Below are 27814 nucleotides of genomic sequence, written 5' to 3'. Positions count from 1 at the left end.
GAGTGACCGGGTGAGTGTGTGAGTGACTGGGTGAGTGTTTGAGTGACTGGGTGAGTGTGTGAGTGACAGGGTGAGTGTGTGAGAGACTGGGTGAGTGTGTGAGAGAGCCGGTGAGTGTTTGAGTGATGGGGTGAGTGTGTGAGTGACTGGGTGAGTGTGCGAGTGACCAGGTGAGTGTGTGAGTAACTGGGTAAGTGCGTGAGAGACCGGGTGAGTGTTTGAGTGACTGGGTGAGTGTATGAGAGATTGGGTGAGTGTGTGAGTGACCAGGTGAGTGTGTGAGGGACTGGGTGAGTGTGTGAGTGACCAGGTGAGTGTATGAGTGACTGGGTGAGTGTGCGAGTGACTGGGTGAGTGTTTGAGTGACCAGGTGAGTGTGTGAGTGACCGGGTGAGTGTGTGAGTGACTGGATGAGTGTGCGAGTGACTGGGTGAGTGTGCGAGTGACTAGGTGAGTGTTTGAGTGACCAGGTGTGTGTGTGAAAGACCGGGTGAGTGTGTGAGTGACCGGGTGAGTGTGTGAGTGACTGGGTGAGTGTGTGAGTGACAGGGTGAGTGTGTGAGAGACTGGGGTGAGTGTTTGAGTGACCAGGTGAGTGTGTGAGAGACCGGGTGAGTGTGTGAGTGACTGGGTGAGTGTGTGAGTGACAGGGTGAGTGTGTGAGAGACTGGGGTGAGTGTTTGAGTGACCAGGTGTGTGTGTGAAAGACCGGGTGAGTGTGTGAGTGACCGGGTGAGTGTGTGAGTGACTGGGTGAGTGTGTGAGTGACAGGGTGAGTGTGTGAGAGACTGGGGTGAGTGTTTGAGTGACCAGGTGAGTGTGTGAGAGACAGGGTGAGTGTGTGAGAGACTGGGTGAGTGCGTGAGTGACCAGGTGAGTGTTTGAGAGACTGGGTGAGTGTGTGAGTGACCGGGTGAGTGTGTGAGTGACTGGGTGAGTGTGTGAGTGACTGGGTGAGTGTTTGAATGATCAGGTGAGTGTGTGAGAGACTGGGTGAGTGTGTGAGTGACCGGGTGAGTGTGTGAGTGACTGGGTGATTGTGTGAGTGACTGGGTGAGTGTGTGAGAGACTGGGTGAGTGTGTGAGAGACTGGGTGAGTGGATGAGTGACCGGGTGAGTGACTGGGTGAGTGTGCGAGGAACTGGGTGAGTGTGTGAGAGACCGGGTGAGTGTGTGAGTGACCGGGTGAGTGTGTGAGTGACTGGGTGAGTGTGTGAGTGACCGGGTGAGTATGTGAGAGACCGGGTGAGTGTGTGAGTGACCGGGTGAGTATGTGAGAGACCGGGTGAGTGTGTGAGTGACTGGGTGAGTGTGTGAGTGACCGGGTGAGTATGTGAGAGACTGGGTGAGTGTGTGAGTGACTGGGTGAGTATGTGAGAGACCGGGTGAGTGTGTGAGTGACCGGGTGAGTGTGTGAGTGACTGGGTGAGTGTGTGAGTGACTGGGTGAGTGTTTGAGTGACTGGGTGAGTGTGTGAGTGACAGGGTGAGTGTGTGAGAGACTGGGTGAGTGTGTGAGAGACCCGGTGAGTGTGTGAGTGACAGGGTGAGTGTGTGAGTGACTGGGTGTGTGTGTGAGTGACTGGGTGAGTGTGCGAGTGACCGGGTGAGTGTATAAGAGATTGGGTGAGTGTGTGAGTGACCAGGTGAGTGTGTGAGTGACTGGGTGAGTCTGTTTGTTTACATTCGGAAGCTTAGCATCTTCTAAAGTAGAACAGTGTGTTTGAGGAGAATAGTGATTGTATCTTTTAAGGTGGAGTTGTGTGTGTGAGTAAGAAGCGACTGTATCTTTTAAGGTGGAGCGGTGTATGTGAGTAAGAAGCGACTGTATCTTTTAAGGTGGAGCGGTGAGTGTGAGTAAGAAGCGACTGTATCTTTTAATGTGGAGCGCTGTGAGTGAGTAAGAAGCGACTGTATCTTTTAAGGTGGAGTGGTGAGTGTGAGTAAGAAGCGACTGTATCTTTTAATGTGGAGCGGTGTGTGTGAGTAAGAAGCGACTGTATCTTTTAAGGTGGAGCGGTGTGTGTGAGTAAGAAGCGACTGTATCTTTTAAGGTGGGGCAGTGTGAGTGAGTAAGAAGCGACTGTATCTTTTAAGGTGGAGTGGTGAGTGTGAGTAAGAAGCGACTGTATCTTTTAAGGTGGAGCGGTGTGTGTGAGCAAGAAGCGACTGTATCTTTTAAGGTGGAGCGGTGTGTGTGAGTAAGAAGTGACTGTATCTTTTAAGGTGGAGCGGTGTGTGTGAGTAAGAAGCGACTGTATCTTTTAAGGTGGAGCGGTGTGTGTGAGTAAGAAGCGACTGTATCTTTTAAGGTGGAGCAGTGTGAGTGAGTAAGAAGCGACTGTATCTTTTAAGGTGGAGTGGTGAGTGTGAGTAAGAAGCGACTGTATCTTTTAAGGTGGAGCGGTGTGTGTGAGCAAGAAGCGACTGTATCTTTTAAGGTGGAGCGGTGTGTGTGAGTAAGAAGTGACTGTATCTTTTAAGGTGGAGCGGTGTGTGTGAGTAAGAAGTTACTGTATCTTTTAAGGTGGAGTGGTGTGTGTGAGTAGGAAGTGACTGTATCTTTTAAGGTGGAGCGGTGTGTGTGAGCAAGAAGCGACTGTATCTTTTAAGGTGGAGCGGTGTGTGTGAGCAAGAAGCGACTGTATCTTTTAAGGTGGAGCGGTGTGTGTGAGTAAGAAGTTACTGTATCTTTTAAGGTGGAGTGGTGTGTGTGAGTAGGAAGTGACTGTATCTTGTTGGTGTCTGAAGTGTAAATTGTCTGTAAGTGTTTATTCACTGTTTGAATTCCCACAGAAACTCATGTGTAACTCGAGGTGTTTAGTTTTGTAGCACTTTCCCTCTGTGTTTACTTTCATGCAGTTAGCGCTCTCCTGAATTTAGAGTCAGTTCCACCTTAAGTAATGTAACTGTAACAGCAGAAATAACTCAGTGTTACCCCCCTATGGAGCAGGAATAGAGCAACATCCTCATCTCGGTTGGTGCTTTTCAGCGTTTGGAGTCTCTCCGTTGTCTAAAAACCTCCAGATGGCGTTTCTCTGCCGTGAGCAGAGAGAGAGAAAGCCTAGCACTGGATACTGGGGCTTTGTAAAACACATTAGAGCATTTTTCAGAGCAAACCGACTGCAGAGCAGCACAAGGAGGGGAAAGGTGAACGTTGCCTTTAAATATCTACAGTTGCTGTAGTCTTACAGCTTCATGTGGTGCTGCTGAGGGACGACCACAGTGGCCGTTTGTCTGGGAGTGTACAGTGCAGCTGTGTTGTGACGTGGACACAGTGTCTGTCTTTGTGAATGAGTTAATAACTCTGCAGTTACTTCAACAACAGGCTGGACTCATTCTGTGTTATGCTTTAGTCTGTGTTTCCATGGCAATGGGTAAGAGCTTTGATCTTTGCTGTGGGTTTATTACTTCCTGTTGAGCAACAATAAGAGCGAACGTTTCCTGTAACAGGTTTTACCTCCTACACTGAACACCTCTTAACTTCGGTCTCAGACGCTTTCGGAGCAGATCAAAACTCTGAGCACAATCTGGGGACCTTCTCTTCACTCATTCATCCTTGTTTTGTAATCACTCCACGCTGTTTTGTAATCCTACCCCGACACACACTGGACAGTTAAATGGTTCTTTACAGAACCCGAAGACAGAGAGATACTGGAGTTTTATAGCTGAGATGAATCACAAACACAGGCCGTAAAGCCCCTTGTGATCATGCTAACTGCACCTAGCGTGCCTCTGAAGTTGTATTAGAATGTTAGCACTAAGCTAAGAAGGATTTTCAGGAAACTGCCCTCCTCAGGCCCCTCCGTCACTCAGCCCTCCCCCAAAGACACGATGATGAAGCTGAGGATGAGGAGCACATGCTTCCTTTTTTCAAATATCATAGGAGCTCTACACGCTTGGAGGAGAACACTAACTTTCTCAGTTTTTCTCAGCAGATTCCTGAGTGATGGAGTGAGGGAGGGCCATCCTATACACACACACACACACACACACACACACACAGAGTGAAAGACAGAGACAGAGAGAGAAAGAGAGATGGAGACAGTGGGAGAAAGGTCTGTTATGATGACAACAAGTAATGGATGTGTGTGTGTGTGTGTGTGTGTGTGTGTGTAAAACAGGTTCAGAACAAAGAGAGTGGTGTAATAGGAGCTGCTAAATTGATGGAGGTACGCAGTGAGGAGCAGCTGGAGGATTACATCACAGAGATCAACATCCTCGCTTCCTGTCGCCATGGCAACATCCTCGCCCTCCTCGACGCCATCTTCTTCGACGGCTGGCTGTGGGTAAGACACTCCGATCCAGTCTGAGTCCACAAACACTTCTCCAACTGCTCCGAGAGCTGTCAGAACTCCATCAGTGCAGAGAACACAGTTCCACCGTTCCACAGCCCCCAGCCTGAGGGGCTCTATACCCCACTGGTGGACTGTTAGCATTGAGCAGAGGGACACACATGCCCACAGTGGGTGCTGCTTATGGGACAAAATACGCACAGACGGAACAAAACATCTAATAAAAAAAACTACTCTGAGGCCACGCCCCTTTCCCCTTATGGTTGTGATGTCACTAAAGTCGTTCAGCTGTTTAAAGCACCATAGGATCAAAGAGCTTCAAAATCAGCTTTTAATAAAAGCTTTATAAATATGTTGGAGTTTTTAATTTTATGTGAAACCTGCTCTTGATGATCACCAGGAGAAATGAACAACTGTTAGACAAATAAATTACTAATGAATAATAACTCTGTGTGTGCTGTGTGTGTGCAGATCCTGATTGAGTTCTGTCCTGGAGGAGCACTTGATGACATCATGTTAGGTGAGTGTGTGTGTGTGTGTGTGTGTGTGTGTGTGTGAGAGAGGAACTGGATGCAATGCAAGAAATTTTCAAACACCACCTTCATTAATCTTTTTCACAGAGAAATCCAGCCACACCCACAACCCCTTATATGGGCAAGATGCTGCAGATACAGATTATACATATGACTCCAGAGCCTTTTACTAATGGTATAAACAGTGTGTGTGTGTGTGTGTGTGTGTGTGTGTATGTGTGTGTGTGTTGTAGAGCTGGAGCGAGGTCTGAATGAGCAGCAGATCAGTGAAGTGTGTTGTCAGACTCTTCAGGCTCTGTCCTACCTCCATCAGCACCACATCATCCACAGAGACCTGAAGGCAGGGAACATTCTCCTCACCCTGGATGGGCACATTAAACTGGGTACTCTCACTATACTCACACTATACTCTCACTGCACTTACACAATAGTCTCACTATACTCACAGTGTACTCCCACTGTACTCTCAATATACCCAAACTGTACTCACACCGTACACTCATTGCATTCTCACAATACTCCCACTATACTTACACTATGCACCCCAATATACTCTCACTACACTCACAGTGCACCCCCCCCCCCATGTACTCTCGCTATACTCTCATTGTACGCCCACTATACTTACTCTGTGTACTCACTACACTCCCACTATACTCTCGCAGTGCTTGCGCGGGGTGCTCTCACTATACTCTCACTATGCTAACATTGTGCTAGCACTGTACTCACACTGCATTCACATTATGCTCTCACTATACTCACCATATAACCCCCCCCCCCCCAAAAAAAAGCGCACTCACTCACACTCTGCTCTTACTGTACTCAACTCATGCTATACTCTCAGTATATAACATACTCCTCACTTTGGATGGACACATTTAACAGGGTACTCACTCTATAATCTCTTTATAGTCTCACTGTACACACACTACATTGACTCACTATACTCCAGAACAGTGTAATATCAGAGTTTACTTATTTGTATATCTCTCTCCATCTCTCTCTCTCTCTCTCTCTCTCTCTCTCTCTCACTCAGCTGACTTTGGAGTTTCTGCAAAAAATGATTACACGCTTCAGAGACGGGCGACGTTTATTGGAACACCGTATTGGTGAGGGATTACTGACCTTGATGTAACTGACCACAGAGAGATTTATCAGTTAACACATTGGGCCAAAGGAAATGGTTTTAATTGTGTGCATCAGAGAGTCATCCGCTTCAAACATTTCTTTTTAAAGAGAAAATGTGCCATTTATTATTTGCTTTCTGTTCAAGAGTGTATCTGCACCTCACTCTCATCTCTGCCCACGATATCCAGAGAGTTCGGCTTGGTGTTTGAGTGTTGGATGGATGTTTCTGTGGAAGTTAATGTGTGTGTGTGTGTGTGTGTGTGTGTGTGTGTGTGTTTCAGGATGGCTCCGGAGGTGATCATGTGCGAGACGTCGAAGGATAATCCGTACAGCTGTAAGGCGGATATCTGGTCTCTGGGCATCACTCTGATCGAGGCGGCCGAGATGGAGCCTCCACATCATTCACTCAATCCAATGAGAGTCTTACTGAAAATCACAAAGTCACCTCCGCCCACGCTAACACACCCCCGCCTCTGGTCAGATATTCACCTCCGTCACAGCAACACCACCCAGTCACACAGAGGTGCTCTTGTTTGAGTATTTCTGGGGGGATACAGCAGCCCTCGTGACCAGTCCATGTGCTCTGTGATTTCAGGTCCTCACATTTCCAGGATTTCCTGCGGAGGGCGCTCCAGAAGAAGCCAGAGACTCGCTGGAGTGCACAGCAGCTGCTCGCTCACCCATTTTCTCTCTCAGGCCGAGATGGACGAGCGCTCAGGGAGCTCATCGCTGAGGCCAAGGCAGAGGTCACCGAGGTCATCGAGGCAGAGGTTCAATAAACTTTATTTTGGGTTTCACATTCACAGCATTTGGGCCGTAAGGCGTTCCGTATCAATAATGATACACATTACAAGCGAACACTGCTCATAATCACAAGCTCAAATAGTTCTTTATCCACAATGCTACAAGCTAACACTTTTTTTAATAGTCGCTGTTCTCTCGTGGTTCAGAGCGAGTCGAGTAGGGACTAAACCGTGGCGTGTAAACCTTGCAGAGCGCTGATCGTCCAGAGAGAGTCGTCACTCTACGCCACGCAACGCAGACGACCAGCACCAACTCTCCATCTGTAAAATCTCCAGCTGCAGCAGAGATCACGTTTGTTTTTATCCGACTCACGACGGCAGCTCGTAAAATTACGCCGTGGTCTTTTGAAGAGGTTCAAACGCTCCTTGGATCGGTGGCCGGTGAAAGAATCCAGCGAGAGCTGGACGCTGCAACAAGGAAGGAACAAGCTCTACTGATCTGTCTGAACTGATGACGGAGCTGTGTTCAGTCCCAAACAACAACAACACGCCAATACACCATGAGTAAACACCGCTTAACGTCACTGCTGCCGTTGTTGTGGTTTCCAAAGCTCACTGTTCCCCTTTTTCAAGGGGAAGCTGTGGGAAACCAACCAGGGACCAATCAGAGAGTAGAGTCCAGTAGAGTCCTGTAGAATATTGTAGAGTAGTGTGAGCTGGGGTGGGGGTGGGGGGGCCTGAGGGTTTACCATGCAAATGGTGCCAGTGTAATGTGTAGCAGTGTTAGCTTGTTAGCATGCAGCCTTCCTCATATATGTCTCCTGTCTTTTGTGTCTCAGTCCTTGTCAGACCTGCGCTGTTCTGTGGACGAGTCAAAGCCGCCGGACACTGACCCTCCATCGCAGAAGGATTCTCTCCCAGAACAAGCCAAAGCTCCTCAGACAGCACCGTCCGAAGTTCCTACAGAGCCTCCAGTCCAGTCCAATCCGAGTGCCGGAGCCAGGGTGACCCGCCGGGCGTCCAGCGGCGCAGACAAAGGCCCAAAAATTATCAGGAGACTCTCCATGCCCGGGACCTTGCTCTCCTTCCTCACAGGGGGAGCCCGACGCAAGTCTGGGTTCTGGGGGGATGTTAAAGCAGAGGGAGGTCAGGACAAACAGGACACAGAGAACGGTGAGGAATAATCTTCTATCAAAATACGGCAGTAAAACTCCTTTCTCAGAGAGTTCTCTGACATGTAATGGAAAGTCCAGCCCAGTGTCCAGCTCTGTGTCCAGAACACCCAGAGCAGAAACACCCAGAACAATATCGTATGTGAATCACTGTGTAAAGGGCTGGACTGTAATTGTAAATGCACTGTATGTACTGTCTGTGTCTGAACAGTGCTGTCTCTGCAGGTCAGAGTGAAGAGACAGACGTAAAAACACTGGAACAGACCGATAAAGAAAAGACGGAGAAACCTAAGCAACTTCAAACTGAATCAAAGCAAACTACGAACTCTGACCAGACGACTGACCAACACAGAGCCGCTGACCCCGACACACAGCTTCCACAGGCTAAAGGAACCCAAGAGCAGCAAAGTTCACCCGGGACAGAGACGGCGGAAGACCCCAGAGAGGACCCCCAGCACACGGAGGATCCCACTCCGAACGGTAAGTTATTTCAGTACAGAGTTGTGTAAGCATTAGACCAGTAGGTGTCAGTATGAACACGAGTCCGAGAAAAACATGGCTGACTTGTTCTGAGTTCATTAATGTTTTGGAACATATTGTCGTTACTGAATTATTTGACATTATTTATTACTCATTAATTATATTATTATAGAATGATTATATAATTATATTATTTTATTTTTAAGGTGAATGCAGCGGGGAGGCGCCTGTTTTGGTTCAGGATCAAACTAATGAAGCTAACAGTTCTAAAGATGAGGCTAAGAACGCTAATCAATCCCCTGAGGAAGCGCCTTTTTGGAGATGCCTCCGGCCCCTGGACACAGAGACACACGAGAAGCAGCAGAAGGACGAGGTCCTGACTGAGGCGCTGTGTTTGGAAAGAAACAAAACGAGTAAAACACCGGAGAAACTCGCTCACGATTATCTGGACTTAGCCACGAAGAAAAAGACAGAGAAACGTCACTCAGCAGCAGAGGAACAGCGTCCGGAAACATCCACAGAACTGAGAGAGGACAGGAGGGACACCTCTGTGGAGACTACAGCAGGACAAACTGACAGAGAGACAGACGGAGAGAGAGAGACAGACACAGAGAGAAAGACAGATGGAAAGAGAGAGACAGATGGAGAGAGAGAGACAGACAGAGAGAGAGAGACAGAAGGAGAGAGAGAGAGAGAGAGAGACGGAGAGAAAGAGAGAGAGACAGATGGGGTGAGAGAGACAGAAGGAGAGAAAGAGAGAGAGACAGATGGAGAGAGAGAGACAGACCGAGAGAGAGAGACAGAAGGGGAGAGAGAGAGAGAGACAGAAGGAGAGAGAGAGACAGAAGGAGAGAGAGAGACAGACCGAGAGAGAGAGTCGGGAGGAGAGAGAAAGATAGAGACAGAAGGAGAGAAAGAGACAGATGGAGAGAGAGAGACAGACAGAGAGAAAGAGACAGATGGAGAGAGAGAGACAGATGGAGAGAGAGAGACAGAAGGAGAGAGACAGAGAGAGGGAGCTGAAGTGAACCACTCTGAATCAGAACAGCAGAGAGAGACAGAGCTGAGTATCGAGGAGAAATCCCCGAACACAGAGTTAAAGAATGAAGACCCCAAGGATGCACTGAGGACACTCCCACAGGGGGAGGAGCTCCAGACAGGACGACAGGAGGAAAACGAGGAGGATAAAAAGAGAGAGGTAGAGACAGAGGAACGGGAGATCAGAAAAGAGATGGAGGACAAAACAGAGGAGAAGAAAATAGAGACAGAACGAGAAGATGCCGAGATCATAACAGAGGTGAAGGAAAAAGAGGAGGAGGAAAAAACAGAGAACCAAAATAGAGAAAGAGAAAAAATAGAACTGGAGCTCAAACAAAAAGAGGAGGAGGAAAAAGAAGTGGTGAATAAAGAGGAGGAGGAAAAAGAAGAGGAGGAAAATAAAAATAGAGAAAGAGAAGAGAAAGAATGTGAGACCAAACAAAAAGAGGAAAAAGTGGTGGAGGATAAAGAGGTGGAAGAAAAAGAAAAGCAGGAAGACACTGAAGATCGAAAGAGAGAAAGAGAAGAGCATGTGGTCAGAAAAGAGAAGGACGGAGAGGTGGAGGAGGATAAGAACCTCACTGTGTCTCAGAGTGAGACTCAAAGACAAAAACCTGAAGACGGAGCAGAAGAGAGGGATGAGAGAGAGAAGAGAGAGAGAAAAGAGAGTTTGATAAACGGAGGATCTGTGGGGAACGGGACGCTCCAACAGGAAACCGAGAAAAACACAGATCTGTCCGTCTCTGCGTCTGAGTCTAAGACTGAGGCGGAGACAGAGAAGACAGCGCCGCTGCCCCCTGCTGCTGAGGAGGTCAGTCGCTTCAGTTTTCAATCAGGTCCGCACCCTCTGTGTCTGTGAAATCTCCCAGAATTCAGTGGGTGAGATGATGATGAATAATCTCAAATCAATAAGTGTGTTGACCTCACAGTGTTAGGGTTAAGGTTAGTCTGTGGGTGAATCCCATTTCTGAGCGTCCTCCTGGAGCTGAGTCACAGGGCGCAGTGGTTAAACTCTTCCCCTACGACGCGGGCGACCCTTCAAGACCCCGATACGTCATCAGAACACAAACAAAACAGAGCAGCGCTTCATTCCCAGGTGACTAGCGACGCTCTGTAGCAGCTCTGCACCAGTCTGCAGTGATATCAGAGGAGCTGCTGGACTTTATAAATGGATGCACCCTGAGTGGAAGGGTTAGGGTTAAAGTCTTAGTTATGAATGAGGAAAGGGTATATTTCTATAAAATGAATGGAAGCTTAGGCAAGGTGCTCACCAGCATGAAAACACTCTGTGTGTGTGTGTGTGTGTGTGTGTGTGTGTGTGTAGGCTTTGCCCCAGAGTCGCCGGACGGTAAAGAAGACTCGGAAGTTCATGGTGGATGGGCGAGAAGTCAGTGTTACGACCTCGAAGATACTCAATGAGAGAGACAACAAAGAGCAGCAGATGCGCTCCGTCAGGTCCAACATCACTCCACATTCACTTCACCACCTCACAACACATGAATATTCACCACTTCACCAGCAGATTTTCAGTTCATAATTCAAACATCTCCCTCTTCTGTCACTTTATGGTAACTGTAGTGTGGGATTAAAAGGATGATTGCAGTTTAATTCAGAAAATAACCTAATAATGCAGTGTTACTGCGCTCCGTTCCCGACTCTGACACTGCCCCCATCTGTAAATGGTCTAAACCTACACTCACACGGACTTTTGAACACAGTATTGTCCCCAAGAAAAGAACAAACCCATCACAGTCTTCTGCAGCTTTTTCCTGATGGAGCTCAGAACCAATGCAGCACCCAATAAACTCTTCACTTCTCACACGGCTTCAGTATTAGGTTCTTTTCTGTTGAAAATGAGAATGTGATTTTAATACGACACGCAGTCATCACAAAGTAGTGGGAAATTTTTTTATTACAATTCTACATCACACTAAACACTTTTAAACGTATTAGTACACGCATATAAGAGCACATATAAACGTGTCCACAGCACTGAGAGTTTTCTACCAGCTCAGACCAACAGCCGCAGTTCCAGCTCAGCTGTCACCTGTCTCCAGGACAGTCAATGTGGTATAAAGGTTGGTGTATTAATGTGTGTGTGTGTGTGTATTTGTGTGTATGTGTGTGTATGTGTGTGTGTGCAGGCGTCAGGAGCTCCACGCTCTGAAGCTGCTGCAGCGCGAGGAGCAGAGGGAGTTTTCGCAGCTCGAGCAGAAACTACAGCAGCAGAGAGAGCAGATGTTCCGCCACATCGAGCAGGAAATGACTGTATGTCTCATATGCGATACCTAGACACACACACACACACACACACACATACTCACACATACTCACATAAACAGACACACAGACACACACCATAAAACCACTACATTAGACTCATAGTTCAGTACAGATATCAAGAACGGGAGATATTAGCTTTGTTTACACTCTCCACACAGCTCTGAAATTATTGTGTGTGTGTGTGCATGTGTGTGTGTGTGTGTGTGTGTCTGTGTGTGTGTGTGTGTGTGTGTAGAGTAAGAAGCAGTACTATGACGGTGAGCTGGAGCGGTTGGAGCGTCAATATCAGCAGCAGAGTCAGAGGATGGAGTCTGAACACACACAGAGGCTCCAGGAGGAAGCACGCCGCCTGAAATCTCAACAGGAGAAAGAGTTCAGCCGCAAGAGTTCCACCTTTAAATCTGACCCCAAAGAGGTACTGACCCAGAACTGACCACAGAACTGACCCCAAAGAGATAGTGACCACAGAACTGACCCCAAAGAGGCACTGACCCAGAACTGACCCCAAAGAGGTACTGACCCAGAACTGACCACAGAACTGACCCCAAAGATGTACTGACCCAGAACTGACCAAAGAACTGACCCCAAAGAGGTACTGACCCAGAACTAACCCCAAAGAGGTACTGACCCAGAACTGACCACAGAACTGACCCCAAAGAGGTACTGACCCAGAACTGACCACAGAACTGACCCCAAAGAGGTACTGACCCAGAACTGACCCCAAAGAGGTACTGACCACAGAACTGACCCCAAAGAGGTACTGACCCAGAACTGACCCAAAAGAGGTACTGACCCAAAACTCACCACAGAACTGACCCTAATTTGACTCCTGATCATTTATTACTGAGTTGAGTACAGAGTATTGAGCACTAATTTTGTGTTGAGTATTAAGTTTTGAGCAGTGAGTATTGATTATTTTGGGTATTTATTGTAGTGAGTGTTAAGTGATGAGTGTTTAGTGTTGTGTGCTTTGTGTTTAGTTTTTTGTAATGAGTGTTTAGTGTTGAGTACTGAGTGTTTCATGTTGAGTAATGAGAGTTTAGTGTTGAGTACTGAATGTTTTGTGTTAAGTACTAAGTGGTTAGTACTGAGTACTGAGGGTTTAGTGTTGAGTTCTGAGTGTTTAGTGTTGGGCGCTGAGTGTTTAGTGTTGGGTGCTGAGTGTTTAGTGTTGAGTGCGTAGAGTTTAGTGTTGGGTACTAAGTGATTAGTTTTGGGTGCTGAGTGTTTAGTGTTGGGTGGTGAATGTTTAGAGTTGAGTACTTGGTGTTTAATGTTGGGTGCTGAATGTTTAGTGTTGAGTACTGGGTGTTTAGTGTTGAGTACTGAGTGTTTAGTGTTGGGTGCTGAGTGGTTAGTGTTGAGGACTGAGTGTTTAGTGTTGAGTACTGAGTGTTTAGTGTCGGGTTTTTAGTGTTGGGTGCTGAATACTGAGTGTTTAGTGTTAAATACTGAGTATTTAGTGTTTATGTGAGTGCTGAGTGTTTAGTGTTAGGTGCTGAGTACTGAGTGTTTAGTGTGGAGTGCTGAGTGTTTAGTGTGGAGTGCTGAGTGTTTAGTGTTGGGTGCTGAGTACTGAGTGTGTTTTCAGGAGCAGCGTTTTGTCCAGAAGCAGCAACAGGAGCTAAACGATGTGCTGCAGAAGGCTGTGCAGGAACACAAGCGCAGAGTGGCCTCCATGGACTGGGAGACCACCGTCAAATCACAACAGCTCAAGAGAGGTCAGCTCCCCTGAGCGCACACACACACACACACACACATACACACACATACACACACATACACACACTTGTTACAGATGTATTGTACACTGAGGCAATGAAGCAGTAACAGTGCCCCCTGGTGGTGAATGTTCCGTTTAATTATACACACTCATGGTCCTGCAGCGCGAGAGGCTGTGATCTGGGAGCTGGAGCAGCGCCACCTGCAGGAAAAATACCACCTGTTCAAACAGCAAGTGAAAGAACAGTATTCTCTACAGAGACAACAGCTGAGCAAGAGACACAACAAGGTAAACACACACAGTCACACAATGTCAGACACTCTCACACACGTCACACATGATTCACTGATTTAAAAAAACAATCTCTGTCCGAGGGACTCTTTTTCTGAAATGATGTATCTGTAATTGTTTAATGTGAATGCATTGCACACATGTTGCATATATTTGTTGTTGTTGTCATTTTCATTGTCTTTGTGACATTTGTGATATTTTGTTCCTGTCGTTATCAATGTCATTGTCGTTGTTTTCGTTGTTGTGAGTGGTCTTGGGGAGGCTATTGTTGTCATTGTTTTTATCTTTTACATTTTCATTGTTGTTTTTGTTGTTGTTGTTCTTCATGTGCTAGTGATCACGTGTTGTTTTTGTTATGGTGGTGGTGATGTGTTGTTGTTGTTGTTTTGGTGGTGAAGATGTGTTGTTGTTTTGGTGGTGATGATGGGTTGTTGTTTTGGTGGTGATGATGTGTTGTTGTTGTTTTGGTGGTGATGTGTTGTTTTGTTGTTGTTTTGGTGGTGATGATGATGTGTTGTTGTTTTGGTGGTGAAGATGATTTGGTGGTGATGTTGTGTTGTTGGTGATGTGTTTTGTTTTTTTATTGTTGTTTTGGTGGTCATGTTGTGTTGCTGTTGTTTTGGTGGTGATGATGATGTGTTGTTGTTTTGGTGGTGATGATGTTTTGTTGTTGTTTTGGTGGTGGTGATGTTGTGTTGTTATTTTGTTGTTGTTTTGGTGGTGAAGATGTGTTGTTGTTTTGGTGGTGATATGTTTTTGTTGTTGTTTTGGTGGTGATGTTGTGTTGTTGTTGTTTTGGTGGTGATGATGATGTGTTGTTGTTTTGGGGGTGGTGTGTTGCTGTTGTTTTGATGGTGATGAGTTGTTTGTTGTTGTTTGGGTGGTGGTGATGTGTTGTTGTTTTGGTGATGATATGTTGCTGTTGTTGTTTTGGGGGTGGTGTGTTGCTGTTGTTTTGATGGTGATGAGTTGTTTGTTGTTTTGGTGTTGATGTTGTGTTGTTGTTTTGTTGTTGTAGTTATGGTGATGTTGTGTTATTATTGTTTAGTTGTGGTGATATGTTGTCGTAGTAATGTTATGATGTTGTTTTTGTTGTTTAGGATTTGGAGCGAGTTTCACGGTTCCAGTCGGCTCTGCTGGAGGAGCAGAGGTCAGTTCAGGTTCAGGAACGAGCTCGACTTCACAAAACACAGAGGAACGAGTCCAAGGCCAGACTCAACCAGTACCGACAAGAGCTGAGGAGACAGGGGCTCACTGGCCCGGAACACCGGAACAGAGTCACACAGGTACACCATCACACCCACACCAGCTCGGAACACCGGAACAGAGTCACACAGGTACACCATCACACCTACACCTGCCCGGAACACTGGAACAGAGTCACACAGGTACACCATCACACCTACACCTGCCCGGAACACCGGAACAGAGTCACACAGGTACACCATCACACCTCAACCCGCCCAGTACACCGGAACAGAGTCACACAGGTACACCATCACACCCACACCAGCCCGGAACACCGAAATAGAGTCACACAGGTACACCATCACACCTAAACCCGCCCGGAACACCAGAATAGAGTCACACAGGTACACCATCACACCCACACCAGCCCGGAACACCGGAACAGAGTCACACAGGTACACCATCACACCCACACCAGCCCGGAACACCGAAACAGAGTCACACAGGTACACCATCACACCTAAACCCGCCCGGAACACCAGAACAGAGTCACACAGGTACACCATCACACCCACACTGGCCCGGAAAACTGGAACAGAGTCACAGAGGTACACCATCACACCCACCCCAGCCCGGAACAGAGTCACAGAGGTACACCATCACACCCACACCCATTCGGAACACCAGAACAGAGTCACACAGGTACACCATCATACCCACACCGGCCTGGAACACCGAAACAGAGTCACACAGTTTCTCACTTTCTCTCTCATTCTCTCTCTCTCAGTTTCTCTGTGAGGAAGAGAACCGTCAGAAGCTAGAACGCAGTTCTCTGCAGGAGAACCAAGAGAACCAGATCAGAGAACTCCAGGAACAGTGTGACGCCAACATGGCCGAACTCCACCAGCTACAGGTAAACACCATCAGCACACTGACCTCTGCCTCTAAACCTGGAGTTAATCTGGATTTATTTTAATCTGGGGTCAATCTCACCGTGGGTCTGAAAGGATGTGACGCTGTCAGGAGGCTCCCACTGAGGAGCGGAGGTCAGGGTTTAGGGACTGAGTCGGAGTTTGTAGTTGGGATTGACTGACAGAGTAAAGGGGGGGGGGGTCACGAAATCATTCTCCCCTCACTGAGGTGTGCTCAGTTCAGTGTGTGTGTGTGTGTGTGTGTGTATGTTTCAGAACGAGAAGCTGCAAGTGCTGGTGGAGATGGAGAAGAAAAAGATCAAACGACTGGAAGATGAACACACACTGGAACTGAACGAATGGAGGGATAAACTGACCTGCAGAAAAGAGGTGTGTATAGAAAGAGAAACTGAGACAGAGAGAGAAAGAAAGAATGACAAAGTGGGAGAGAGAGAGTGGGAGAGAGAGAGATAGAGAACAGTAAGAGAGAGAATATCTGCCCCCTGCTGGTGTACAGTTGATGTATAATGTGTGTGTGTGTGTGTGTGTGTGTGTGTGTGTAGGCGTTAGAAGAGGACCTGGCTCGGAGAAGGAGGGAATACGACGGGACGAGGAGAGGAAGTGAACCGGAGTCTCGGTACCATACTCGGCGTTCCCGGTTCTTCCCGAGCCTCAGTTTCTCCTAAGGAGGGTTCCCAGCGTTCCACAGTCACTCCGAATCATGGGGCAGTCCTCTCAGAGTCTGACCCAGGGACTCTTATTGTGTAGTGCGGTGTGGTTACCCGAGTGGAGAACTGAACCCTACTCTGCAGTTCCCCCCACTCCACTAAGCAACTGTGTAGAGGAGCATCACAGAGAACCCTGGGAACCGGAGAACTCCTAGAACCGGGTTCTGTTTAAAAGGGTCTCTGACGGATACAAGGTGTTCATCTGAGAGTGATGTAAAATATATATTTTAATTGTGAAATATATTTTTAATGATGTACATATTTTACAAATAATTTTCATTTTTGATGCAATTTGATCACTTCCTTAGTGTCTTCAAGACACTGCACCAATCAACAGGGGTTTATTATTATATTATTGTCATTGTCTGTAGCCCTTATCCAGTTCAGGCCCCCTGTAGTCCTAGTAGCTAGTCCTTCACAGTGCGACACACACTCACACCTACGGACACTTTTGAGTCTCCAGTCCACCTACCAACGTGTGTTTTTGGTAAACACACTACACACTGAGGGGATCCTACTGAGCATTCTCAGTTCCAACCAGAACTGTGGAGCAAGGAGGAAACTTTTTTACAGGAAGCATTCAACACCCCCGGGATAACCACTAGGGAGGATTCAGAGGATTCATTTGGACAACAACATACAGCCAATACATATACAGGGGTTGGACAATGAAAGTGAAACACCTGGTTTTAAACCACAGTAATTTATTAGTATGGTGTAGGGCCTCCTTTTGCGGCCGATACAGCATCAATTCATCTTGGGAATGACATACACAAGTCCTGCACAGTGGTCAGAGGGATTTGAAGCCATTCTTCTTGCAGGATAGTGGCCAGGTCTCTACGTGATGCTGGTGGAGGAAAACGTTTCCTGACTCGCTCCTCCAAAACACCCCAAAGTGGCTCAATAATATTTAGATCTGGTGACTGTGCAGGCCATGGGAGATGTTCAACTTCACTTTCATGTTCATCAAACCAATCTTTCACCAGTCTTGCTGTGTGTATTGGTGCATTGTTGTCCTGATACACGGCACCGCCTTCAGGACACAATGTTTGAACCATTGGATGCACATGGTCTTACTGGTGCAGTGTGGAGTTAATGAAGACTGTCCACCAGGCTGCTCCAATTTAGCCATGAAACCTCCCACACTACAATGACAGGTGTTTCAGTTTCATTGTCCAACCCCTGTACATTTGAGAACCTACAGATATCCAGCCGTTAATGCTTTCGGGCCTTAAAAAGTGTTTACTTTGCAAAACTACTCACTGTAGAAGCTTGTTCTTTAGGAACAGCACCTTTGGTGATAATCTTTGCAGCGAGGTTCATGATGATCTTCTGGAGCACTGTGAAGGTGCTGCTCAATTCTTGTGGATGCTGAAGACCAAACAACACAACATCGTCAAGCGCAATGTTCGCCAGCACATGGGGGATCTCCAAATCTTCAGTGATGACACCAAACTCCCACAACTGTCTACTGAATGTGCATCTGTGTCCTGTTGAAATGTATTGCATATGAACTAATGAATCTTTAACAAACACAACATCATTTCTGACACTGTTACTGTATCTAACCTGTTTGCTTCTTTCACTCATTAACAGCAGCGAATCATGCCACTAGCAAGGCACTGGCACTACTTGGTTTCTTGAATGGTTCCTTTGGGGAATCAAATAACACACAGAGTAGATAGCACACTGTAGTTTAGAGTCTGTGAACTGTCACATGATGGTGTGTAGGGGAGGTCACGGTCCCATCATGAAATTAACAGTTATACATTTTATGCAGCACAACATGTCCCTATATATCAGCTTTGGGATGTGGTAGGGCAAAAATGACCACACCACTCTCTTCACCAGGTCCACCCTGACACACGGCATGGGTTTGAAGAAGATCTCAGGAGGTCACATTTTTCACCCAAAAAAAAAAAAAACTAAGGGGTACCCCTGCGTGTTTTTTTAGACTAAATTTTTGACCGTCTCAGATTTCTTCCAAACTCACAATGTTGATTAAGCACATCCTGACTTACACAGGGGTGTGATTATTTTCAGCCTATCTCATCCCAAAGCTGAGATATGAGGACTAACGTAACTGGGATTTCCTCTCAATAGGTATATTGGTATTGAGTATATTGGAATTGAATTTATGAGCTTGTTATACGTCCAATAAAGCAAAATACAGATGCAATGTAGGATATATTGGACTGACTAGGCTTTTCTGATCACACCCTTCTACACGTGTGTTTACCTAGCTTCACTGGAAGTAGGAATCCCATCATGAAATTTACAGTTATATATTATTTATGCAGCACAACATGTCCCTATATCTCAGCTTTGGGATGTGGTAGGGCAAAAATGACCACACCACTCTCTTTGTCAGGACCTCCCTGACACACGGCGTTGGTTTGAAGAAGATCTGAGGAGGTCACATTTTTCACCCAAAAAAAAAAACTAAGGGGTACCCCTTTGTGTTTTTTTAGACTAAATTTTTGACCGTCTCAGATTTCTTCCAAACTCACTGTATTGATTAAGCATATCCTGACTTACACAGGGGTGTGATTATATTCAGCCTATCTCATCCCAAAGCTGAGATATGAGGACTAACGTAACTGGGATTTCCTCTCAATAGGTTTATTGGTATTGAGTATATTGGAATTGAAATTAGGGCGGCACGGTGGCGCAGCAGGTAGTGTCGCAGTCACATAGCTCCAGGGGCCTGGAGGTTGTGGGTTCGATTCCAGCTCCGGGTGACTGTCTGTGAGGAGTTGGTTTGTTCTCCCCGTGTCCGCGTGGGTTTCCTCCGGTTTCCTCCCACAGTCCAAAAAACACACGTTGCAGGTGGATTGGCGACTCGAAAGTGTCCGTATGTGTGTGTGTCTGTGTTGCCCTGTGAAGGACTGGCGTCCCCTCCAGGGTGTATTCCCAACTTGCGCCCAATGATTCCAGGTAGGCTCTGGACCCCCCGCGACCCTAAATTGGATAAGCGGTTACAGATAATGGATGGATGGATGGATGGATGGAATTGAATTTATGAGCTTGTTATACGTCCAATAAAGCAAATACAGATGCAATGTAGGATATAATGGACTGACTAGGCTTTTCTGATCACACCCTTCTACACGTGTGTTTACCTAGCTTCACTGGAAGTAGGAATCCCATCATGAAATTTACAGTTATATATTATTTATGCAGCACAACATGTCCCTATATCTCAGCTTTGGGATGTGGTAGGGCAAAAATGACCACACCACTCACTTCGCCAGGACCACCCTGACACACGGCGTGGGTTTGAAGAAGATCTGAGGAGGTCACATTTTTCACCCCAAAAAAAAAAACTAAGGGGTACCCCTGCGTGTTTTTTTAGACTAAATTTTTGACCGTCTCAGATTTCTTCCAAACTCACGATGTTGATTAAGCACCTCCTGACTTACAAAGGGCTGTGATTATTTTCAGCCTATCTCATCCCAAAGCTGAGATATGAGGACTAACGTAACTGGGATTTCCTCTCAATAGGCTTATTGGTATTGAGTATATTGGAATTGAAGTTATGAGCTTGTTATACGTCCAATAAAGCAAAATACAGATGCAATGTAGGATATATTGGACTGACTAGGCTTTTTTGATCACACCCTTCTACACGTGTGTTTACCTAGCTTCACTGGAAGTAGGAATCCCATCATGAAATTTACAGTTATATATTATTTATGCAGCACAACATGTCCCTACATCTCAGCTTTGGGATGTGGTAGGGCAAAAATGACCACACCACTCTCTTCGCCAGGACTACCCTGACACACGGCGTGGGTTTGAAGAAGATCTGAGGAGGTCACATTTTTCACCCCCCAAAAAAAACTGTTTTTTTAGACTAAATTTTTGACCGTCTCAGATTTCTTCCAAACTCACGATGTTGATTCAGCACATCCTGACTTACACAGGGGTGTGATTATTTTCAGCCTATCTCATCCCAAAACTGAGATATGAGGACTAACGTAACTGGGATTTCCTCTCAATAGGTTTATTGGTATTGAGTATATTGGAATTTAATTTATGAGCTTGTTTTACGTCCAATAAAGCAAAATACAGATGCAATGTAGGATATATTGGACTGACTAGGCTTTTCTGATCACACTCTTCTACTCATGTGTTTACCTAGCTTCACTGGAAGTAAGAATCCCATCATGAAATTTACAGTTATACATTTTATGCAGCACAACATGTCTCTATATCTCAGCTTTGGGATGTGGTAGGGCAAAAATGACCACACCACTCTCTTCGCCAGGACGACCCTGACACACGGCGTGGGTTTGAAGAAGATCTGAGGAGGTCACATTTTTCACCCCAAAAAAAAAACTCTTTTTTTAGACTAAATTTTTGACCGTCTCAGATTTCTTCCAAACTCACGATGTTGATTCAGCACATCCTGACTTACACAGGGGTGTGATTATTTTCAGCCTATCTCATCCCAAAGCTGAGATATGAGGACTAACGTAACTGGGATTTCCTCTCAATAGGTTTATTGGTATTGAGTATATTGGAATTGAAGTTATGAGATTGTTATACGTCCAATAAAGCAAAATACAGATGCAATTTAGGATATATTGGACTGACTTGGCTTTTCTGATCACACCCTTCTACACGTGTGATTACCTAGCTTCACTGGAAGTAGGAATCCTATCATGAAATTTACAGTTGTACATTTTATGCAGCACAACATGTCCCTATATCTCAGCTTTGGGATGTGGTAGGGCAAAAATGACCACACCACGCTCTTCGCCAGGACCACCCTGACACACGGCGTGGGTTTGAAGAAGATTTCAGGAGGTCACATTTTTCACCCAAAAAAAAACAACTTTGTGTTTTTTTAGACTAAATTTTTGACCGTCTCAGATTTCTTCCAAACTCACGGTATTGATTAAGCATATCCTGACTTACACAGGGGTGTGATTATTTTCAGCCTATCTCATCCCAAAGCTGAGATATGAGGACTAACGTAACTGGGATTTCCTCTCAATAGGTTTATTGATATTGAGTATATTGGAATTGAATTTATGAGCTTGTTATTCGTCCAATAAAGCAAAATACAGATGCAATGTAGGATATATTGGACTGACTAGGCTTTTCTGATCACACTCTTCTACTCATGTGTTTACCTAGCTTCACTGGAAGTAAGAATCCCATCATGAAATTTACAGTTGTACATTTTATGCAGCACAACATGTCCCTATATCTCAGCTTTGGGATGTGGTAGGGCAAAAATGACCACACCACGCTCTTCGCCAGGACCACCCTGACACACGGCGTGGGTTTGAAGAAGATTTCAGGAGGTCACATTTTTCACCCAAAAAAAAAAACAACTAAGGGGTACCCCTTTGTGTTTTTTTAGAATAAATTTTTGACCGTCTCAGATTTCTTCCAAACTCACGATGTTGATTCAGCACATCCTGACTTACACAGGGGTGTGATTATTTTCAGCCTATCTCATCCCAAAGCTGAGATATGAGGACTAACGTAACTGGGATTTCCTCTCAATAGGTTTATTGATATTGAGTATATTGGAATTGAATTTATGAGCTTGCTATACGTCCAATAAAGCAAAATACAGATGCAATGTAGGATATATTGGACTGACTAGGCTTTTCTGATCACACCCTTCTACTCATGTGTTTACCTAGCTTCACTGGAAGTAAGAATCCTATCATGAAATTTACAGTTGTACATTTTATGCAGCACAACATGTCCCTATATCTCAGCTTTGGGATGTGGTAGGGCAAAAATGACCACACCACGCTCTTCGCCAGGACCACCCTGACACACGGCGTGGGTTTGAAGAAGATTTCAGGAGGTCACATTTTTCACCCAAAAAAAAACAACTTTGTGTTTTTTTAGACTAAATTTTTGACCGTCTCAGATTTCTTCCAAACTCACGATGTTGATTCAGCACATCCTGACTTACACAGGGGTGTGATTATTTTCAGCCTATCTCATCCCAAAGCTGAGATATGAGGACTAACGTAACTGGGATTTCCTCTCAATAGGTTTATTGGTATTGAGTATATTGGAATTGAATTTATGAGCTTGTTATACGTCCAATAAAGCAAAATACAGATGCAATGTAGGATATATTGGACTGACTAGGCTTTTCTGATCACACTTTTCTACTCATGTGTTTACCTAGCTTCACTGGAAGTAAGAATCCCATCATGAAATTTACAGTTATACATTTTATGCAGCACAACATGTCTCTATATCTCAGCTTTGGGATGTGGTAGGGCACAAATGACCACACCACTCTCTTTGTCAAGATCTCCCTGACACACGGCGTGGGTTTGAAGAAGATCTGAGGAGGTCACAATTTTCACCCCAAAAAAAAAACTCTTTTTTTAGACTAAATTTTTGACCGTCTCAGATTTCTTCCAAACTCACGATGTTGATTCAGCACATCCTGACTTACACAGGGGTGTGATTATTTTCAGCCTATCTCATCCCAAAGCTGAGATATGAGGACTAACGTAACTGGGATTTCCTCTCAATAGGTTTATTGGTATTGAGTATATTGGAATTGAAGTTATGAGATTGTTATACGTCCAATAAAGCAAAATACAGATGCAATTTAGGATATATTGGACTGACTTGGCTTTTCTGATCACACCCTTCTACACGTGTGATTACCTAGCTTCACTGGAAGTAGGAATCCTATCATGAAATTTACAGTTGTACATTTTATGCAGCACAACATGTCCCTATATCTCAGCTTTGGGATGTGGTAGGGCAAAAATGACCACACCACGCTCTTCGCCAGGACCACCCTGACACACGGCGTGGGTTTGAAGAAGATTTCAGGAGGTCACATTTTTCACCCAAAAAAAAACAACTTTGTGTTTTTTTAGACTAAATTTTTGACCGTCTCAGATTTCTTCCAAACTCACGGTATTGATTAAGCATATCCTGACTTACACAGTGGTGTGATTATTTTCAGCCTATCTCATCCCAAAGCTGAGATATGAGGACTAACGTAACTGGGATTTCCTCTCAATAGGTTTATTGGTATTGAGTATATTGGAATTGAATTTATGAGCTTGTTATTCGTCCAATAAAGCAAAATACAGATGCAATGTAGGATATATTGGACTGACTAGGCTTTTCTGATCACACTCTTCTACTCATGTGTTTACCTAGCTTCACTGGAAGTAAGAATCCCATCATGAAATTTACAGTTATACATTTTATGCAGCACAACATGTCTCTATATCTCAGCTTTGGGATGTGGTAGGGCAAAAATGACCACACCACTCTCTTCGCCAGGACGACCCTGACACACGGCGTGGGTTTGAAGAAGATCTGAGGAGGTCACATTTTTCACCCCAAAAAAAAAACTCTTTTTTTAGACTAAATTTTTGACCGTCTCAGATTTCTTCCAAACTCACGATGTTGATTCAGCACATCCTGACTTACACAGGGGTGTGATTATTTTCAGCCTATCTCATCCCAAAGCTGAGATATGAGGACTAACGTAACTGGGATTTCCTCTCAATAGGTTTATTGGTATTGAGTATATTGGAATTGAAGTTATGAGATTGTTATACGTCCAATAAAGCAAAATACAGATGCAATTTAGGATATATTGGACTGACTTGGCTTTTCTGATCACACCCTTCTACACGTGTGATTACCTAGCTTCACTGGAAGTAGGAATCCTATCATGAAATTTACAGTTGTACATTTTATGCAGCACAACATGTCCCTATATCTCAGCTTTGGGATGTGGTAGGGCAAAAATGACCACACCACGCTCTTCGCCAGGACCACCCTGACACACGGCGTGGGTTTGAAGAAGATTTCAGGAGGTCACATTTTTCACCCAAAAAAAAACAACTTTGTGTTTTTTTAGACTAAATTTTTGACCGTCTCAGATTTCTTCCAAACTCACGGTATTGATTAAGCATATCCTGACTTACACAGGGGTGTGATTATTTTCAGCCTATCTCATCCCAAAGCTGAGATATGAGGACTAACGTAACTGGGATTTCCTCTCAATAGGTTTATTGATATTGAGTATATTGGAATTGAATTTATGAGCTTGTTATTCGTCCAATAAAGCAAAATACAGATGCAATGTAGGATATATTGGACTGACTAGGCTTTTCTGATCACACTCTTCTACTCATGTGTTTACCTAGCTTCACTGGAAGTAAGAATCCCATCATGAAATTTACAGTTGTACATTTTATGCAGCACAACATGTCCCTATATCTCAGCTTTGGGATGTGGTAGGGCAAAAATGACCACACCACGCTCTTCGCCAGGACCACCCTGACACACGGCGTGGGTTTGAAGAAGATTTCAGGAGGTCACATTTTTCACCCAAAAAAAAAAACAACTAAGGGGTACCCCTTTGTGTTTTTTTAGAATAAATTTTTGACCGTCTCAGATTTCTTCCAAACTCACGATGTTGATTCAGCACATCCTGACTTACACAGGGGTGTGATTATTTTCAGCCTATCTCATCCCAAAGCTGAGATATGAGGACTAACGTAACTGGGATTTCCTCTCAATAGGTTTATTGATATTGAGTATATTGGAATTGAATTTATGAGCTTGCTATACGTCCAATAAAGCAAAATACAGATGCAATGTAGGATATATTGGACTGACTAGGCTTTTCTGATCACACCCTTCTACTCATGTGTTTACCTAGCTTCACTGGAAGTAAGAATCCTATCATGAAATTTACAGTTGTACATTTTATGCAGCACAACATGTCCCTATATCTCAGCTTTGGGATGTGGTAGGGCAAAAATGACCACACCACGCTCTTCGCCAGGACCACCCTGACACACGGCGTGGGTTTGAAGAAGATTTCAGGAGGTCACATTTTTCACCCAAAAAAAAACAACTTTGTGTTTTTTTAGACTAAATTTTTGACCGTCTCAGATTTCTTCCAAACTCACGATGTTGATTCAGCACATCCTGACTTACACAGGGGTGTGATTATTTTCAGCCTATCTCATCCCAAAGCTGAGATATGAGGACTAACGTAACTGGGATTTCCTCTCAATAGGTTTATTGGTATTGAGTATATTGGAATTGAATTTATGAGCTTGTTATACGTCCAATAAAGCAAAATACAGATGCAATGTAGGATATATTGGACTGACTAGGCTTTTCTGATCACACTTTTCTACTCATGTGTTTACCTAGCTTCACTGGAAGTAAGAATCCCATCATGAAATTTACAGTTATACATTTTATGCAGCACAACATGTCTCTATATCTCAGCTTTGGGATGTGGTAGGGCACAAATGACCACACCACTCTCTTTGTCAAGATCTCCCTGACACACGGCGTGGGTTTGAAGAAGATCTGAGGAGGTCACAATTTTCACCCCAAAAAAAAACCTCTTTTTTTAGACTAAATTTTTGACCGTCTCAGATTTCTTCCAAACTCACGATGTTGATTCAGCACATCCTGACTTACACAGGGGTGTGATTATTTTCAGCCTATCTCATCCCAAAGCTGAGATATGAGGACTAACGTAACTGGGATTTCCTCTCAATAGGTTTATTGGTATTGAGTATATTGGAATTGAAGTTATGAGATTGTTATACGTCCAATAAAGCAAAATACAGATGCAATTTAGGATATATTGGACTGACTTGGCTTTTCTGATCACACCCTTCTACACGTGTGATTACCTAGCTTCACTGGAAGTAGGAATCCTATCATGAAATTTACAGTTGTACATTTTATGCAGCACAACATGTCCCTATATCTCAGCTTTGGGATGTGGTAGGGCAAAAATGACCACACCACGCTCTTCGCCAGGACCACCCTGACACACGGCGTGGGTTTGAAGAAGATTTCAGGAGGTCACATTTTTCACCCAAAAAAAAACAACTTTGTGTTTTTTTAGACTAAATTTTTGACCGTCTCAGATTTCTTCCAAACTCACGGTATTGATTAAGCATATCCTGACTTACACAGTGGTGTGATTATTTTCAGCCTATCTCATCCCAAAGCTGAGATATGAGGACTAACGTAACTGGGATTTCCTCTCAATAGGTTTATTGGTATTGAGTATATTGGAATTGAATTTATGAGCTTGTTATTCGTCCAATAAAGCAAAATACAGATGCAATGTAGGATATATTGGACTGACTAGGCTTTTCTGATCACACTCTTCTACTCATGTGTTTACCTAGCTTCACTGGAAGTAAGAATCCCATCATGAAATTTACAGTTGTACATTTTATGCAGCACAACATGTCCCTATATCTCAGCTTTGGGATGTGGTAGGGCAAAAATGACCACACCACGCTCTTCGCCAGGACCACCCTGACACACGGCGTGGGTTTGAAGAAGATTTCAGGAGGTCACATTTTTCACCCAAAAAAAAAAAAACTAAGGGGTACCCCTTTGTGTTTTTTTAGACTAAATTTTTGACCGTCTCAGATTTCTTCCAAACTCACGATGTTGATTCAGCACATCCTGACTTACACAGGGGTGTGATTATTTTCAGCCTATCTCATCCCAAAGCTGAGATATGAGGACTAACGTAACTGGGATTTCCTCTCAATAGGTTTATTGATATTGAGTATATTGGAATTGAATTTATGAGCTTGCTATACGTCCAATAAAGCAAAATACAGATGCAATGTAGGATATATTGGACTGACTAGGCTTTTCTGATCACACCCTTCTACTCATGTGTTTACCTAGCTTCACTGGAAGTAAGAATCCTATCATGAAATTTACAGTTGTACATTTTATGCAGCACAACATGTCCCTATATCTCAGCTTTGGGATGTGGTAGGGCAAAAATGACCACACCACGCTCTTCGCCAGGACCACCCTGACACACGGCGTGGGTTTGAAGAAGATTTCAGGAGGTCACATTTTTCACCCAAAAAAAAACAACTTTGTGTTTTTTTAGACTAAATTTTTGACCGTCTCAGATTTCTTCCAAACTCACGATGTTGATTAAGCACATCCTGACTTACACAGGGGTGTGATTATTTTCAGCCTATCTCATCCCAAAGCTGAGATATGAGGACTAACGTAACTGGGATTTCCTCTCAATAGGTTTATTGGTATTGAGTATATTGGAATTGAATTTATGAGCTTGTTATACGTCCAATAAAGCAAAATACAGATGCAATGTAGGATATATTGGACTGACTAGGCTTTTCTGATCACACTTTTCTACTCATGTGTTTACCTAGCTTCACTGGAAGTAAGAATCCCATCATGAAATTTACAGTTATACATTTTATGCAGCACAACATGTCTCTATATCTCAGCTTTGGGATGTGGT

The 27814-nt window shown here is 44.6% G+C and overlaps 1 protein-coding gene across 2 annotated transcripts in view; it reads left to right on the top strand.

The window, feature by feature from the left end:
• si:dkey-81j8.6 (STE20-like serine/threonine-protein kinase) overlaps nt 1-27814 on the top strand; it is a 54811-nt gene that overhangs the window by 1894 nt on the left and 25103 nt on the right. Inside the window, exons 2-19 of one of the 2 annotated variants that reach the window (XR_010798311.1) lie at nt 4124-4288; nt 4766-4814; nt 5061-5210; nt 5864-5936; nt 6237-6431; nt 6551-6725; nt 7538-7871; nt 8096-8350; nt 8557-10199; nt 10713-10843; nt 11533-11656; nt 11907-12086; nt 13263-13392; nt 13558-13682; nt 14786-14971; nt 15661-15786; nt 16061-16174; nt 16348-18254. Coding sequence is in view for 1 of the 2 variants with exons in the window: in XM_066658794.1 (XP_066514891.1) it covers nt 4124-4288; nt 4766-4814; nt 5061-5210; nt 5864-5936; nt 6237-6431; nt 6551-6725; nt 7538-7871; nt 8096-8350; nt 8557-10199; nt 10713-10843; nt 11533-11656; nt 11907-12086; nt 13263-13392; nt 13558-13682; nt 14786-14971; nt 15661-15786; nt 16061-16174; nt 16348-16470 (4278 nt within the window). In the remaining variant the exon portion in view is untranslated. Of the gene's footprint in view, nt 1-4123; nt 4289-4765; nt 4815-5060; nt 5211-5863; nt 5937-6236; nt 6432-6550; nt 6726-7537; nt 7872-8095; nt 8351-8556; nt 10200-10712; nt 10844-11532; nt 11657-11906; nt 12087-13262; nt 13393-13557; nt 13683-14785; nt 14972-15660; nt 15787-16060; nt 16175-16347; nt 18661-27814 lie in introns of those variants that run through there. The other variant, XM_066658794.1, reaches the window with a different exon arrangement.

The sequence above is a fragment of the Hoplias malabaricus genome, unplaced genomic scaffold, assembly GCF_029633855.1.
Source record: "Hoplias malabaricus isolate fHopMal1 unplaced genomic scaffold, fHopMal1.hap1 scaffold_64, whole genome shotgun sequence".
Taxonomy (NCBI): Eukaryota; Metazoa; Chordata; class Actinopteri; order Characiformes; family Erythrinidae; genus Hoplias; species Hoplias malabaricus.
Note: the sequence above shows the minus strand (reverse complement) of the source record. Positions and strands in the feature narration are given on the sequence as shown.